Source organism: Vicia villosa, linkage group LG2 (assembly GCF_029867415.1).
Source record: "Vicia villosa cultivar HV-30 ecotype Madison, WI linkage group LG2, Vvil1.0, whole genome shotgun sequence".
NCBI lineage: Eukaryota > Viridiplantae > Streptophyta > Magnoliopsida > Fabales > Fabaceae > Vicia > Vicia villosa.
Window position 1 is genome coordinate 209,396,491 of NC_081181.1, and position 18,165 is coordinate 209,414,655.

At 36.9% G+C, this 18,165-nt stretch overlaps 3 protein-coding genes across 7 annotated transcripts; 1 reads left to right on the top strand and 2 right to left on the bottom strand.

Moving 5' to 3' along the window:
• Positions 1 to 411: 411 nt before the first annotated feature.
• Positions 412 to 1,401, bottom strand: LOC131653748 (putative cell wall protein). Its single transcript, XM_058924024.1, has one exon. It carries the CDS (start codon positions 1,095 to 1,097, stop codon positions 651 to 653), a length of 447 nt encoding a protein of 148 aa, XP_058780007.1. The 5' UTR covers positions 1,098 to 1,401; the 3' UTR covers positions 412 to 650.
• A 30-nt stretch (positions 1,402 to 1,431) lies between these two features.
• Positions 1,432 to 4,505, bottom strand: LOC131653747 (probable protein phosphatase 2C 1). Of its 5 annotated transcripts, none has more exons than XM_058924022.1 (6): positions 4,350 to 4,505; positions 3,088 to 3,544; positions 2,647 to 2,976; positions 2,424 to 2,541; positions 2,094 to 2,317; positions 1,432 to 1,998 (listed from the first exon to the last, which is right to left on the bottom strand). In XM_058924022.1, exons 2-6 carry the CDS (start codon positions 3,328 to 3,330, stop codon positions 1,519 to 1,521), a joined length of 1,395 nt encoding a protein of 464 aa, XP_058780005.1. In that variant the 5' UTR covers positions 3,331 to 3,544; positions 4,350 to 4,505; the 3' UTR covers positions 1,432 to 1,518. The 5 variants fall into 5 exon arrangements, with proteins under 5 accessions (XP_058780005.1, XP_058780006.1, XP_058780004.1 ...); XM_058924023.1 differs by lacking the exon at positions 4,350 to 4,505 and adding an exon at positions 3,743 to 4,016; XM_058924021.1 differs by lacking the exon at positions 4,350 to 4,505 and adding an exon at positions 3,697 to 4,016.
• A 7,685-nt stretch (positions 4,506 to 12,190) lies between these two features.
• LOC131648114 (photosystem II repair protein PSB27-H1, chloroplastic) lies at positions 12,191 to 13,025 on the top strand. Its single transcript, XM_058917903.1, has one exon. The coding sequence runs from the start codon at positions 12,268 to 12,270 to the stop codon at positions 12,787 to 12,789; it is 522 nt and encodes a 173-aa protein (XP_058773886.1). The 5' UTR covers positions 12,191 to 12,267; the 3' UTR covers positions 12,790 to 13,025.
• The last annotated feature ends 5,140 nt before the right edge of the window (positions 13,026 to 18,165 follow it).

Here is an 18,165-nt window from a genome sequence, read left to right on the forward strand (position 1 = left end):
ATTGAATGTATTGACTATTCCATATGCACCTAAAAACATGTGATCTCTTAGTCACAAGGCAGCAATTACAGCTGTTATACCAATACTTTCCTTCTAAAAGCTCTTATCTTTCATTTCCAAAAATAATAATAATTTCATAGAACTTGTGACCTAGTGATCACATGGTAGTAGTAGCTACTAGCAACTACATTAATTGTTGCACCAACAAGACTCTATTTGATTTAATTTTTGACAAGTCTACATAACATTTATGCCATTTGAAACCTTATCCCTAAGTTAACTTGTGGGGAAGTGTTGAATATACTACCTTTACACTTTTTGAGTAACAGTAGTGCAACTAAAATTTTTCTGCATGAGCCAATCTTCATAACTTTAAATACAAATACTTTTATATGGAGAAGGTACTATCAATTGAAATTGTCAGAGAAAATGTAATTATGAGTTACACACAATAGAGCTTACAACATGCATAATGTTTAATCTTTAAAAAGGAAATAACACTACCATGTAACAGATATTGTACATGGAGCACTTATTCAATGGTGCAAACTGAAATTGATAAGTACTTAAACTAGTCAAAAGCATAACTAGGTTTAGAAACTAGGCCTACTCAGTACAATAATGCATGATGGCTCATAACTGAGAAAATTTCAAGGATGAACTGCAGCTGGAACTGGAACCGCTCCGGCACTTCCTGGAATCGGAACCTCGTTACCAGGATTTGGGACAAAAGTGTCATCACCACCTGGAACATAACCGCCAGGCGCTGATCCTGATCCTGCTCCTTCTCCTCCGCCACCGCCATTGGATGGACTTTGAGGCGTAGAACCAAACAAAGGCGGCAACCCTACTCGCCCGAAGCCTGGAATCCCATCAAAATGGAAAAACCATTGAGGCTCTTTCTTGTCATCAGTGTTTGAGTTTTTCGGAATACTGTTGCGTGCTTGGCAAGTATTGCTAAGCAGTACATTGGCAATGAGAACAAGTGCAAGGAAAGAGGAAGCTTTGTAAGCCATTTTCTCACACAAGACTTTTGAATATTTGAGATAAGTTTGTGTTTGAAAATGAAGAAATGACCGAGTATTATATAGTTTCATGTTCTATTGAGTTTGGTGTGAGATTTTGCGGCGAGTTAAGGGTTTCTTGTACAATTGCCACTAGCAAGGTATTGGCAAAATGACTAGTATGCATGGAGCCTCATATGGTAGTTGATATTTTTTGGCTGCGTTCTTTAAAATGGTAAGTGTTATTTTGGTTTCGCTTTCAATACCTGCTATTTGTGGAAGAGTCTCTCACCAATGTTATAGCGGCCACTAAATGTAGCCTTCATATGAAGTGAAAAACTATGAATTGCTTCTAGCTTCACTATTGATGTCGGTCGCATTTTTGTTGTTTTGTTGACCTTAATTAATCGTCGTTTAGTACAAGTAATTAACAAAATAAATAAAACAACCCTTCTTGAATTCATTGTGTTGCTATAGGCATTACAACAAAGAGTTCTAACTGAATAAACATATTTCAAGAGTTAGGCTTTTCGTCAGAAAATCTAGGAAGTTGTACGAGTGAGTTTACTCGGGTGACACCCTCTAGACCTAACCAGTTTTGATCTTCTGCTGATGATGTTCCATCTTCAATATCAACAGATTCTCCTTTTCCTGCTCCAAATGTCTCGTTTTCTTCTAAGGTTCTCACAGTGAAGTTTCTTCGCAAAGAAGGCTCGGATTTTTTACCATCGTCTGACTCAACTGGATTACCTGAATGATTGTTGCTTTGGATTGTTGCAGAAGAATAGCATTGTTCTTCACCGTCGGATTCTTCTAAGTCCATTTTTCCATCCAAAAATAGGCACACAACCGCACAATCATCCATTTTCGAAGTCGGGTATTTCAGTTTCCACTCTCGTGCCGCGGATTCCACCAGAACCCTCGCTGCAGATGTTCGACTCGGTGCTGATGATACTATATCTACCACCTCTTCATTGCTCAAAACATCCCATACCTGCACAGACACCAACAGAAAACAAAAAGGTTTGAAAGCTATCATAAAACATCTGAAAAGTGTCATTTTTCATTACTGATATTGAAATTTCTTACCCCGTCCGAGGCAAGAACAATGAACTGGTCTTTATCGGTGAGAAGCCGGTGTGTAAACTCCGGTACAGAAATCACACCATACTCCTTCAAGCAAAAATCTCCAAATGCTCTAGCCATTGCTAATCCAGGTGCATTATCAAACGGTAACCATACCCTAGGAACTTCTGGCTCATCTTGCAATGCAAATACCCTACCCTTGCAACTTTTTATTCTTTCCTCTTCTCCTACGAGAACATTTTATATCGAAACTCGTATAAGTTACTAACAAGCTAAAACAACATAAACTGAACATAAAGAAAGAATGATGATTTCAATTTTCATATGACTTACTTGGCAAATCAGGTTTTAAATCAACTGTCAACTGAATCGCAACCATCAAGTCGTTGCTATCTTTGGATCCCATGATTGCTCTCGAATCACCAATATTTCCCATGAACAAATTCGACCCCTGAAAAGCGGAGAAAATAACGGTTCAGAGATATTCTTGTAAATTAGACCATAGTATTTCAACACCGTGTGTTCTTTTTCTGCGTTTATCGTATCGTTGACTTACTTGTTTCACTACACTCACAGCTGTGCTTCCACTACAAAAACAGTCCAAATTTGCATGAGACTTCAACTCTTTGTCCATAGCTTTGTATGCCTTCAAGAAAGCTTCTCTCCACATAGAATTCACCTCATTCTCAGCAGATAAATCATTCTCAGCCTCTCCACTTTCAGGTTTTATATCCCTCTTGATACAAGCTTTACCGAATTCAGAAGAATGCAAAAATGAGAGCAGTTTCACCGGCAAGGAATCCCTAACTCTGCGCGCGACAAGGTGCCCGTGCGGACCATGGCCGTCAAATACACCACAAAAGATCACATCTTCTGACCCAAAATCCTAAACAAAACAAAGATCAAAACTAAGATGTTAATCGCTAAGTCGTTTTTTCATTCTATGAGAATCAAAGTCAAACATCATCAACCAAAACATGAACATGAACATACTTACTTCCCATACAATCATGGCATCCTGATTAACACCCTTACGCCCCTGCTGCGTAAATATACAAGACGACCGGCTCTTTCCATTCGCGAATATCCTATTCGGTAACGACGACAACTTATGCAGAGAAACAACATGATCAGAGAATGCTTTCCTTTCTTTCTTCTGACAACACAGTCCCAATTCTAAACAAGACGAAGACCCCGCGTCATCATTGCTTCTATCGCTTGTCGACACACAACACCCCATTTTCTAAGTTAGATGAATATCATGGTATGTTTCCAACTTTTGTCCTATAGATCTCACTCGAAACCCGAGATTCAAAGTTTAGTCAAATTGAGTAAACAATCCTGATTCCAAAGATCCTTCAACTCCCAACTCGTTTCTGTTGGAAACTAGCGCCTTTTTTACTCGGTCAAATGCGCGATTTGCCAGAAACTATACGAATGGATAAGCAAACCGGCTGAGCAGAAGAAAACACATGAATTTAGTATATAATATACATGGTCTGCAAGAATCAAAACTATATTAAAATGTAAAAAAATTCAAGATAATGAAACACTCAATAATGTGAAATATAAAAGTCCTAACATGTGAACATGAAATAGAATATACTAAAAACTTGTCTTATTATTTGTCCTTCTCCAGAATTCACATTGACCTCATCGAAATGAAGAGTTTGACATAAAAATAAGTTAAATCAAATCCGGGAACTGTGCAGTAAAACTTTGAAGAACACAAAGACAGATCTTTATGGAATTCAAGATGAAATGAAAATCTAGAAATGAGAAAAGTAAAAGTATAGCATATAGCAACAACAAACAAGTAGTACAGAATAATCATGATTCATGAGTATAATAAGCAAACAAAGAGATAAAGTGAAAAACGCAAAAGAAGAAAAAGACAGAAAGAAAAGGTTTGATATGATATCATAACAAAGAATCAAAAAGGTGGTACCAGACAAATAGCATGGGTGGATCAATCAAGTAGTAAATGTTACGTAATCATCATACTAACTAACAAGTAAAAGATAACAACAGAATTTGCAATAGTATACTAATAAATGAATTAGAAAGCAAAATTATAATATTAACAACATATAAGATAAGATCAAGTGAAAAGGAGACATGCATGTTGAACATGCAGATCTTGTTCCTTGAGAGTGTTGTGTGATATTAAGTATGTTATATAATATGTGTTGTGTAGAAGAAACCAAGGATATGATGGTTCAAAAATGGAAAAATTAAGGTGAAGATGGAGTAGTATACATTGATGATCATCTTTGATGGAAAAAAAAGTAGGAAAGAGGTTGAGGTTGAGGGAATGGGAGCAGAGAGACAGAGAAGTGATAGACAAAGAGTTAATAATGTGTGGAAGAAAATGGTGTGATGTTATTAATTGTAAAAGCAGAGGAGACAGCAGAGCAAGAAAGACAGAACTAAAGGAGGAAAACTAATTAATACTCCTCTGCAGTCTGTCGTATAATAATGTTGATTTACAATTTTGAAAATATGCCTAAGAAATTAACCGGTTGAGTTGCGCACTACGCCGTTTTCTTTAAGATGTTTCACTATTAGAATAATTCTCTACAAGAAAAAATAAGAAATACTCAAAAAATTCAACGAGTAAAGAGAATGAAAAAGGAAAAACTCAAAAGTAATTTAGGGTGTATTTTAGAATGTTTCTCAATTAACACACCAACACACATAATTTTCTAACAATGTGTAGGAATTTTTTCAAATCATCCATGTTCCATTCAGGAACTAGAAATGGATGTTCTAGCCTCATGAAGGAACCATAAATGACGAGAGGTTGATAATTATTGATCTTGAACGGTGGCTCCGATTTTCTTTATGGCGCCGCGGAGTGGACCTGCATGGTTAACACTCCAACGTTCAAGTTAGTACAAAGTTCAAGATAAGTAAAATTGGAAATTAGAGATTGTGTACATTATTATCGCATTTAAATTATTTTTATATTTGGGTCGAACAGAGTGGGCCTAAGAAGGATTGGGCCTTGTTCAATTAGGGCTTTGGCCGGTCCAAAACAGTTTCTCCCAAGGCTTAACTGGACACTAAAAGAGTTGAGGTAAGCCTTAAGTATCATTGACCAGCCTGTGTCGTAGTCTAATGTGAAGTAAAATTGAACCGCTTGGGATCATTTTTGAAAAGTAATGAGGGACAGGTGCATTTAATGCAGTTTTATCATTGAGACGCTTCATCACCCATTCCTGACACATGGGGTGACAAAACCAACTAATAAGTGGCGTAGTTCATAGAGTGCTTAAGTGCACTTGAGTTTGGTGTGCTTTCATGAGCGAATTTCTAGCCGTTGATCTTGTGATCCCAATCCGTAGTTGGTCTTGATCCTTCAGTTGTCGTAGTTTATAAATAGGGTGATTTGAATATTTGTGGAGTTTTGCAAATTTTTAGCTTTCAAGCTTTCAATTACTTTTCCAGAGAAACGTCTTCACTCCTTTTTTCTAAGAGCATCACTAAAAGTGATTCGAAGCTCTACTTAAAGCTTTCGTCTTTTTCATTCCTCTTGCTTCATCATCCTCTTACCACCAGGTACCTTTCTAAATCGACATTTTTGTTCAACATCTCCTAGTTTTTATTATGATGAGTGATAACACCGTCAATTTATTGAGTGACTCTGAAGTGGAAACTTCATTTAGGTCATCCTATGTTTCTCATCCTCCTTCCCATAAGAGTGATCACGTAGGACCAAAAGTTATATCCATATCTGATGATGTTTGGTTAGAAAGAATGTATGAAGCTTCTTTGGAGGAATAAACTTCTTCTTCTGGGTTGTTAGACGCCTTTATAACAAATGTATAAAAAGGACTAAATCACATCGAGGTCTTTATGCCTCCTCAAATATTGTCGGGAGAGGAGGTATGAGCCAATTTGCAAAGAAAATAACTTATTAATGATTTCATTCTGGTTCTCCAGATGACCCAAGTTCGTGAGCCTAACAACAAGGAGGTGCTGAAGCATTTGAATCTTCGACGTTGTATGATTTTCTCAGAGTATGACTGAGCAGATGCAGAAGTGGCGGATATTTCCTTAGCTCTAAGTAGTGAGGCCTCCATAAATAATGCTAACATTGTGGTTGGCGACTCTTCGGAGTGGCCAGTCCTTCAAGTGCCAGGAGAGAAGAGGAAATGCGACTCTTTCAACGGCTGCATAGTCCCGTTCCATGAGTGTTTATTTACAAAAATAGGACTTCGACTTCCCTTTTGAATTTGAGCTAGCCGTCCTTAAACATTTAAAAGTAACCCCTTCCCAACTTCATCCGGGGTCATGGGCATACAACTGTGTGTCGAGCATAAGTCTTGGAAGTTGTCTATTAAATTATTCGTTGATCTCTTCCATCTGAGACGTACTTGTGGATTTATGTGCTTGTAGATAGGGGTGTACATGGGTTGAGTAAACCCATTAAACCCAATAAAATCTATCCAATCCGACCCAAAAAAGTGGGTTGGATTGGGTTATTGGGTGAATACGATTTTCAAAAATGAAAACCATTGAAAATAATTGGGTTATGGGTAAATCCACACCCAACTCATAAAACCCATCGATTACTGAGTGACTTTGATATTTTTGGCTCTTTTTTATAATTTGATAAGTGATGACTTTGATATTTTTAATCTTGGTTACTTCAATTTTAACTTTTGAACATCTTTTATTTTGTAAGTAATAATTTAAACTTGTTTAGGATTTGGCACATTGATTATTTTGATGCTAATTCTTGTAAGTTGCAAGTATGTTTACGATGGATTGTGTCGTGCATTTTGACATTTGATGTTTAAAAAAATAGTGTTAATATATTAAAATATTTATTAACAAAAATGTGACACATTATTAATAATTATATAAGGAAGAAAGAAAATTGGGTAATCCACTACCCAACTCAATCCAACCCGCAAAGTTGTCATTTTATCCAAACCGATCTAATGATATCGTGGGTGGTTATTTTGCCTGACGCAAAACGGTGTACCATGTACGAGTTTGGTTATGATTTTGTGAGGTGATTTTCCAGAGGGTTTTTTGGGTAAGACTAGAGCCAATTCAAATTATACGATTATCATATGTCTAATCAAAAGAATATACTTTTAAACTCTTATGGAGTTTGGAATAGGAAACCTGTAGACTACTATAATTTAAAAGCCGTAAAGCTTTATCTTTTACGCAAATCAAGCTAGTTAAACATGATGGTTAGGTTGTAAAGTGTGTTTTCAAAGGTTATCTAGAAGGTGAAAAGGGCTACAAGATGTGTGAAATGGAATTCGGAGATCAAAATTCATCATAATAAGATGTATTGCTTCTAGTGAGGCTCGTAATAGGAGGAAGAGTAAAGATCTGAAGATGAAGATAACAGAAACTATGGAAAATAAGAGTCAGTTCAGGGTGAAAGTTTCTAATAGGGAAACTATTTCTAATGAGAACTTTTTTACAACGGCATCCAATTATTATTTGATTCGTGATAAGGTAAAGAGAGATATTGTACCATCTCAGGGATATGGTTATGTTGGCCTTAGTTGTTATGCTTTGAATGTGACTAAAGGGTTGCCAAAAATCAGAAACATAGACCTTTTGGGAGGCATTCAAAAGAAAATAATGCCAACGATGGTTGAAGAACCGTACTTGTGGGATTTCTAGACTACCTAAACAAGAAAAGGTTGTTTGGTGAAAATGGATTCAAGTGGTGAGATCAAGTTTCAAGAGTGACTCTAACTTGATCAAGGTTGTTGAATAATGATTTCAACATTGGAGAGTATAATAAGGTGATTGATAATTAAATCAACATACCATTAGTTTAAAATCATGGTGGGGATTTGTGGAAGTGTGCATCAAAATCTTAAGTGATGAAGAGAAGGAAAACATGTTTTTAGACTGTAAAAAATAAGAAAAGCAAAAATCAATAGAGAAGTTAATTGAGGATGTCGAAGCTATGAAGCGGAGGTATGACGAGTCGATCAGAGTCACCGTCGATGGGTTCGAAACCGCTGAACGAAGGTCTGCCAAGGTTCGATAGAAGTGGACGAAGGTGGTGGCAACGATGAAGCTGTATCGATGATGGGGCCACTATTACAAAAAGTGTTTTTAACCTCGGACGCGAAATACGTTTTACCCCGGCTATAGAAACGAGGTAGCTTAGGGTGTCATAAAAAGTAACGACTTAACACCTCGATTTTTAAAATACCGTGGGGTAAAATTTTTGCGCATGGGTTCGAACCCCATCATCTACACTTTTATTATTTACATTACTAGCGCCTCATATATCTCGGTTTATCAATAAAACCGAGGGGTAAATTATTTTTTTTATAATTAAAACTCGTTACATTGTTCACATAGAAAACTAATAAAATAATTTATTTACAAATAACATTGTTTACCCAGATTATAAGCATCTATCCCAAAGAATGATGCATACGAGTTAGGATTAGGGTAAAATCTATTTAAAGAGTGTTTTTATAGTTAAATATGATTATCTTATCCCTCTGTTATTATGAAAATCGACGGGTTAAATCATTTAATTTACAAATCAAAAATATTATAAAAAGAGAGGTTCTGGTTTTGTTTTATCCCTCGGTTATGCAAAAATCTGAGGTAATATGTTGTTTTAAAATCTAATTAGAACGTGATGCATGCATTGGAATCATATCACTAGAATAACAATGATAATCTATATTCAAGTTGTAACGTCTCTTTTGGAGTTTCAAGGAGGCTTTTAAGCTATTTAAACGTCTCATTTCCAACTCTTCGTGTCTTCAAACCTTGTTTCAAAGTATTTTCGTATTTTCAACATCTCATTTCAAACTCTCTATGTCTTGTTTCATTGTTTCAAAGTATTTTTTTATTCAAAAATGGATGCAAATCTTTTGTTCGTTATTAATGAAAAGCTTGTTGATTTTAATGATTTCGATTGTTTTGAATTAAAGAAAGCTGTTAACAAACAAAAGTTGAATGGTTAATTTCACATTCTACGTGGCCCGATATGCACTAATTTCGTTAAGGAGTTCTTGATGAATGACTCTGTTATGCCAGCTGGTCATGATGAAGTCATCCAGTCCTATGTCAATGACTCACATTTTTCATTACTCCATCACCAATTTCTATGACAATCAACTGTCAAGAGACAGATAATTGTGTTGAACATTATGAATTCAACAATGTCTACTTAACCCAACTTCGCCAAATTTAGGTCAATCAAGATAACCCCACCCGACCTGCTTCTCCATGACCTATTGCAAAATTTTGGTTTCAACTTCTAGTGGCAAATCTTCTCCTAAGAAAGAAACAACTGGAAACACTTATTTGGTATGACAAATATCTCTTGTAATTCCTCACCTACAATGTAAAAGTTAATCTTCCTCTTGCCATTTTCAACTTCTTGAAGGAAATGATAAGCATTTATCGGGAGGAAACGACTTTCCTTATACCATATGGAAGAGTTCTTTCTGAACTTTTCTCTAAGTTAGGGATAGTTACAAATAATAAGTTGAGTGGATTCAGAAATTTGAATACGTGGAATAGTTTTCTCTATTGTCTTATTTTTTATTAACAATGAAATATTTCCTTTTTCTATTATTTCCTATTCTTGTTTATTGATAGAAAAGATTTTAATAATTACTAATTAACAAAGAAAAACATGGAATCTTGAAAAGACGCCTAGTGATAAATCGATGAAAAAAATTTAAATGCGGTAACAGGGATTCAAAGCGAGATACCTTATAACAATATTACCTCGGTTCTCCAAAAAACCGAGACAATATGTTTATTATTTTTTTATGTATAAAAAACCGCTTACTTATAGATTTGGTACCTCAGCTTTTTATAACACCAAGGTAAATTGTTGTTTATTTTATTAAAAAAATCAAACGAGGCGCTCCCAGAACATATACTCTTGGTTTTTAGCACGTTCGAGATGAAAGCTTCATCACAAAAGTGTTATTCATTGTAGTATGCAGGAGATGGAATAAGACGATGGCGAGCCAAGAAAGTCGAGGGTTCTCAGGCTGAATCAACTTGATTTATGAATCCATTCAGTAATAGGTCAATTTTTGGGCTTATTTTGGATCTGTTGGATTTAAGTAATTTTAGATATGCATCTTTATCACTTTTGTTAGTTAAGAGATGGATATAGGGGGAAAAGGTGGTAATTCTACTTAGAAAAGAAATGTTAGAAATATCTTAGGGTTCTTAGAATTCGCAAAACCTTTAGAGGTATATAAGAAGATTGAGAAACACTTCTAAACCCACTGGATTTGTGTGATTAGGGTTTGTTCTTGAGAACTCGGGAGACATCTTCCTCTTCTTCGGTGTGGATTTTTCATCAAGGAAAGGCAATTTTTCATTAATAATCATGATTTCATCAAGGAAAGGAAAATTTTCATTAACAATCATGATTTCATCTTGACCAATACAAAGAAACTAATACTCACCTCACACTAGTTCACATAACCTATAATCACGTGTTAGAAAAAGAAGTCTACGGGCCAAGTTAAAATATAGACACGTCTTTGTTCATCACAAACGAAAAATAACAAGAATGATGATAAATCTTATACTATATATATACTCCAAAAATCCTTAAACGAACAAAGAATGTGTGATTCCCATAACATGTGTTTAAAGTGCACCAGAAAGACTTCAAAGTCAAGCCAATAATCCATTATTTAAGAGACAACAACACTACTTGGATATTTTGAGAGCTTAGAATATTGACTTCTTCCAAAAATCATAATTTAAGGCAATCCACTATTGTGCTAGCTGTCGAACATGTCCTTCCAAGGGTTAGACCACTATAGAATCAAAGATGAGCGATAACTAGGCTCCTGTGGCTAAAGGCTTAAGAGGAAATTGTTCCAGGTTGGGATAAAACCCAATTCATATTAGATTAGGTGGCCCATGTCGTAAGTGGTAAGCAGATTAAATAATGGACATGTCCTATAAGTACATATTATCAAGACCGAGTAGCTCGAGCAAAATATCAGAGGAAGGAATCCAAAGAATCTCATGAGACTTGTCTAAAGAGACAATTGTCCTAAAGAGTGTTCAAGGATCTCTAAACCTTAAAATGCTACTATAAAGCCTAACTAACATCTCACAGTCATATAAACAATATTATAAGATCTAAAGTTCCACACTTTCAAAGTGTTTTAATTTGATCTTTAGCGTGTTTGCAAATTTACCCTCCACCTCTAAAAACAACAAATTAACGACCGACAACAAACATCTCTCTTAGTTTAAAAGACTTACACACACACACACACACACACACTTATGGACAGAGTATACTCAGAGGCCTAAATAGTTTTATAACGATCAGAGCTTGCCTGCAACAACGAGAGACCTTGTATGGTGGTGTTTATAGTGTTTACAGTGGTAGAGATGCTAGCTCATGTGAGGTGAGAGACTCAGTGATATGTGTAATGCTGGTTAAGTTATGATTTTATCTTTCCTTATCCTTGATATCAGGTACTTATAGAGGCTATTGGGCCTAGGGTTAAGGGAAGTTATTTCCCCCACTACTAGATCATGGGTAGGAAAGATTTATTCCTCTTTTGATTCTTCTGGTCCGTCATAATGGGACATGTCATCTCCCACGTCTACCAGATCAGCGGAAAAGAGTGTGGGTAGACTAGGCCCAACTAGGCATGCTATTACTGAGATTTAGGTGGCCTTATGGCCCATTGCGGGCGACTTCACGACACATTTCAGGCGATTTTTTGGTCCATTACATTCATGGTTTATTTCGATATACTTCTTGGCTAATTATGGACGTCTTCATGGTCCATTTCGAGCAATTTCATGACCCATTTTAAATAACCAATGACTTTAAAAGGTAATTCGCCCCTCACCTATATGCTAACTTTTCTCGCCCCTACATAACATTACATTTTTTAAAAGAAAAACACTGTAAAGCAATTTAATGTTATTTTCAATTTGTATAGTTTTTAATTCCTTTGCTACCACCATTGGTGTTGTATATGATGACACGAAGTTACATTACAAGGATCTATACCATACAAACCATTGGTTGCTTTCTCATCCAAAAACCAAAACCAGATAAGAAGATAAGCCCACGTGTCAAAATATCAAACTCACTACTTCATCCTTTCTCTCCAAAATAACACAAAATCTCTCCCAATTTCTCTCCAATTCCCCAAACACCACCATGGCTTCCCCAACACTCATAACTCCAACCTCCACACCCAAATCTCTCCCACCCATCAAAACCAAACCCACCACCATCTCCGCCACCTTATCACCACCAACCACCTCCACCACCCTACCCAACCGCCGCCGTGAATTCCTCTCCACCACAGCCTCCATCCTCACCACCACATTTCTCGTTCACATCACCCCTGCATTCGCAGCTTCAGATGAAGAATACGTCAAAGAAACAGAAGAAGTCATAAGCAAGCTGAGAACAACCATAACAATGGATAAGAATGACCCTAATGTGGCAACTGCGGTTGCTGAACTTAGAGAGAATTCAAACTCATGGGTTGCTAAGTATAGAAGGGAAAAGGCACTTCTTGCACGAACTTCTTTTAGGGATATGTACTCTGCGCTCAATGCTGTTTCTGGGCATTACATTAGTTTTGGACCAACTGCTCCTATTCCTGCAAAACGAAGGGCCAGGATTTTGGAAGAAGTTGAAGTTGCTGAGAAATCACTTAAAAGAGGAAGATAAGAAATTAAGATAAAATCACTTATGTAACTACTGTATTTGAGGAAATGAATTTTGGTTTTCATTCCTATGTTTCTGTTACTAGATTCTTACTGTTTTTTTTTTTCTTTGTTGTTCAATGTTTGGTTTTTGTATTGTTGTATGTATCGAAAACTTTGATTACATTAAGAGGCTCACTTTTTCTGTTAATAAAAGGAGAAGATTATGAATAGTAAAGATTGTGTTTTCTGTTTTGTTTATGGAATGGAGTGATTTAGGTTAACTCATTAAGTGCTTATGTTTAGGGTTAAGTTGATTTTGTTTTTACTGATTTAGGAGATAGAGTTAAAATTGCTTATTCAACCGTAGGAAATTGTTGGTACCAAAGAAAAATTAAGACAGTTGTAAATTGCATAGAGCCACATCCGTTGTTGTTAGACTTTAGAATGAACTTGAATGTTAACTTACTCTCTCGAACTCTTGTTTTATAGAGTTGTAAATTGTAGTTCATGCATTTTGTTTGAAGAGTCATGTTGTATTTGAGTCATTAAGGTTTGATAGAAGTCAATGTGTGTTAGTAATTTTTTTTATATAGTGTTACTATTCGGTTGTTATTAGACAAAGGTCTTGAATTGCCTTAGATTTTGGAGGTTTTTTGCATTATATTTTATGTTTGATTGTTATTCAATATTTTCTTTTTATGTTATTACCATTCACACTAGAAGTGAAAATTAGTGGGTTCAAATGCGGAGATGCTTGTAAGTTGAAAAATGGTTGAATAAAAAAGGTGAGACTGAGGTCATCAACAATCATGACAACAATAATAAAAGCCACAACAACAATTGTGGTGAATGGATGTCTAGTTTAAGTCGTCTAAGGAGATTAGTCCATCTAGACAGATCTCTAGGAAATGTTAGGCAAATAGAAATGAAAAATGGACTCCTTCAGATTATTTATACTAGTCCTTTTATAAGTTTAGATTATGAGGATTCCTACACTAATTTGATAAAATTGTATAAGATATTTGACACTCGAAGAGTGTTGGTGCACAATGAATAAAGATGATAACAAAGAGAATAAAAGAATAACGGCGCAAAAGAGATGAGAGAATAAATGTTGTATTCTTATATTAATAATAGCTATTACAAGACTATTTATAGAAAAAGAAAATCTTGCCACATAAGCCCTAAAACAGTAAACTTAGTGAACAAGTTTAAGGTACAAACAGTACAGTACTACAAAATACTAAAGTACCCTTACTACTAAACAGCTAAGCTAATGGGACCCAGAAGATAACATCTTCTGGTCAACAACATCTTCTGAGTAACCATCAGAAGATCAGCCCACATCAGATCTTCAGATGCTCATCTTCTGAATATTGAATTACTCTTCAATACCATCCCTTAATTCATATTCTTCAATCAAAGCTGACAACGCCAATTCCATCCCTCAAGAGCAGAAATTGATTCGTCTTGATCGCCTTAGTCAGAACATCTGCCATCTGCTTCTGGGTGCTGCAGTGCACAACTTCTAATGTTCCATTCTGGACTTGGCTTCTCAAGAAATGATATTTAGTCTCAATATGCTTGCTTCTTCCGTGTAACACCGGATTCTTGGCAAGATTGATTGCAGACTTGTTATCAATCATCAGCTTCAGAGGTTTCTTCACTCTAATCTTCAGATCTTCTAATAGATTCAGAAGCCACACAGCTTGACATACAGCTACAGCGCCTGCGATGTACTCAGCTTCAGAGGTTGATAGAGCAACAACAACTTGCTTCTTGGAACTCCAAGAAATAGGACCTCCCAGAAACATGAACAAATATCCAGAAGTACTCCTTCTATCAACTCTGTCTCCACACCAATCAGAATCAGAATAACTCAATAATTATGATTCTTCCTTTTTCCCAAAAGGAAACAATATGCCAAACTTCAGAGTTCCCTTGACATACCTCAAGATTCTGACAGCAGCTTGGTAACGGGACCACTTAGGTTTACTCATGAACCTACTAACCAATCCAACTGCATAGCATATATCAGGCATGGTATTACACAAATACCTTAGAGAACCAACCATCTGTTTGAATAGCGTAGCATCAACATCTTCACCTTCAGAATCAGAGTCCAACTTCTGATTCGTTTATGATGGCGTAACAGCAGCTTTGCAATTCTCCAGCTTGAATTTCTTCAGAAGTTCTAACTCATACTTCAGCTGATGCAGAATGATACCATCTTCTGAGTACAAAATCTCCATCCCTAGAAAATATGACATTTTCCCAAGGTCTGTAATCTCAAACTCATTCATCAGCACCTTCTTGAACTTCATCAGATCTTCTGTACAACTCCCCGCAAGCAATATGTCATCAACATATAGACACAATAGAATCATATTGCTTCCAGAATGTTGCACATAGACTCCATATTCCATCTCACATTTCTGGAACCCTTGCTTCTTGAAAAATGAATCAATTTTAAAATTCCAAGCTCTGGGTGCTTGCTTTAATCCATACAGAGCTTTATGTAATTTGTACACCACCCCTTCCTTATTCTTTTTCACAAAGCAAGGGGGTTGTGACACATATACCTCCTCTTGTAATGGACCGTTCAGAAATGCAGACTTTACATCCCGATGCATTAAGGACCAACCTGTGTTCGCAGCTAACGCAATCACCGGTCTGATTGTTTCATGTCTAGCTACATGAGCAAACACCTCAAAGTAATCTAGCCCAGGTTTCTGAAGAAAACCTCTAGCCACTAGCCTCGCTTTGTGTTTACCAACTGATCCATCTGGCTTCAGCTTTACCTTGAAAACCCATTTGACGCTGATGGCTTTCTTCTTCTTTGGAAGTTCTATCAGCTTCCAAGTCTTGTTTCTTTCTATAGCCTCAAGTTCTTCTTTCATGGCATTCAGCCAGACCTTCTTCTTGAGCGCTTCTTCAATACTCACTGGTTCATAATCTACTAACATGGCACACTGAATGACATCTCCTTCTGAGTCAACTTCTGTGTCTTGCAACATGTCAAAATCTGCAAACCTTCTAAGTATTGTTCTGACTCTTTGTGGCCGTTGAGCTACTTCAGAGTCAACTACTCCAGAGTCACTACCTCCAGAGTCTCCACCTTCATGATCATCTCCAGAAGCTTGTCCTCCAGACTCTATGTCTTCAGAGTTTTCCCTTCCAGAATCATGACTACCACCAGATTCTGGGTCATCATCAGAATCTGGATCAGAATCAGATTCACCATCTGACTCATCTTCAGAAGATGCTTCATCTTCTGACTCGTCTTCAGAAGATTCTTCATCTTCTGACTCTAACTCTTCTTCAAAAGTTATATCTACATCAGAAGTTGGTTGAGACTCTCTCCAATCCCAAACTTCTGATTCCTTTACAATGATGTCTCTGCTGACTTCAACTTTGTTAGTTTTTGGACAATAGAGCTTGTATGCACCTGTACTGTGGTACCCCACCAATAACATCACTTTGCTTCTATCATCCAACTTCTTCCTTCTAGCTTCTGAAACGTGTTTGTAACACACAAAACCAAAAACCTTCAGATGACTAACACTCTGCTTCTCCTTAGTCCACTTCTCTAAAGGAACAATTTCCTTCAGCCTCTTCGTTGGACACTTGTTGAGCACATATGCTGCAGTAGCAACAGCTTCTCCCCATAGATTATGAGGAAGCTTCTTCTCTTTTAGCATACTTCTCGTCATATCAAGCAAAGTACGGTTTCTACGTTCAGCAAGACCATTGTGTTGAGGAGTATAAGGAGCAGTAACCTCATGCTCAATTCCATTATCATCACAGAAATTCTGGAATTCTGTAGAGTTATACTCACCTCCACCATCTGTTCTGAGAATCTTTATCTTCTGACCACTCTGCTTCTCAGCCTTCACCTTGAACTTCTGGAATTCTGTGAATACCTCAGTCTTAAACTTGATAAGTGTTACCCAAGTCATTCTTGTGAACTCATCCACAAAAGACACAAAATACCTATTTCCTCCAAGTGAAGGTTCTAGAAATGGTCCATACACATCAGAGTGCACTACTCCTAGAGCATGCTTTGCTCTTGGAGCAACTTCTGATACAAATGGCAATCTGGGTTGTTTGCCTTTCATGCATACCTCACATGACTTCTCAGGCTTCACAATCTTTGGAATGCCATGTACATGCTTCTTAGAACTTAGATACCCCAGGCTTCTATAGTTCAAGTGCCCCAACCTCTTGTGCCACAACTTACTATCACCTTCTGAGCCTTCAGTACTCAGACACTCTGTTTCAGCTGTTTCTACATTCACCTTGAATGTCCTGTTGCTTCCCTGTTCAGATTGCATAATCAACTTCTGATTGGAATCATACAACTTCAAGAGGTTGTTCTTCATAACAACTTAGAAACCTTTCTCAATGAGCTGACCTACACTCATCAGATTGCTTCTGATTCCAGGAACAAACCAAACATCTTTGATCAGAACATTCTTCCCATTCTTCACTTTGACTTTGACATTTCCCATACCTTCTACATAAATATACTTATCATCAGCACATCTGATTTTTGTCCTCCTTTTAGAGTCAAAATCTAACAGCCATTGTTTGTTTCCAGTCAAGTGATTTGAACACCCAGTGTCCATATACCACCATTCTGACGAACATCTTCCGTCAGATTCTGAAGCCATCAATAGCACAGGTTCATCATCTGAAGCCCCTCTGGCTATATTTGCTTCTTCTGATCTCCTTCCTTTGTTTGCCAAACAGCCTCTAGCAAAATGGCCAAACTGTTTGCAACAGTAACATTGAACTTTCTTCTTATCCTTTCCCTTCTGATATCTCTTCTCATCAGAAGTTGAGGCCTCCTTCTGGAATCTATCACCATGTCTATGCTTCTGGTGCTTCTTGACAAAAGAAGCCTTCAGAGCTTGCTCAACTTCTCTCTCAGAAGTTCTCTCAGTCAGACGCAACTCTTGTGCTTCTAAACTGCTTTGCAACTCTTCTATTCTCATGGTTTCCAGATCTTTAGAATGTTCAATAGATACAACAATATAATCAAATTGAGGAGTAAGTGACCTCAATATCTTCTCTATGATTACTTGTTCAGAAAGAGTTTCTCCACAAGCCTTCATCTCATTAGTGATCACAATCACTCTAGAGATATACTCAGAGACTTTTCATTGTTCTTCATGTTGAGATTTTCATATTGCTTTCTCAGGGATTGAAGCTTCACCTTCTTTACTGATACGTCACCACCGTAACACCTGACCAGTATATCCCATGCCTCCTTAGACGTCATAGCATCAGAAATCTTCTCAAACACATTCACATCCACACACTAATGGATGAAGAACAGCGCCTTTTGATCTCTTTTGTTCGTTTCCCTCTGCGCTTCTCTTTGTTCTTCCGTTGC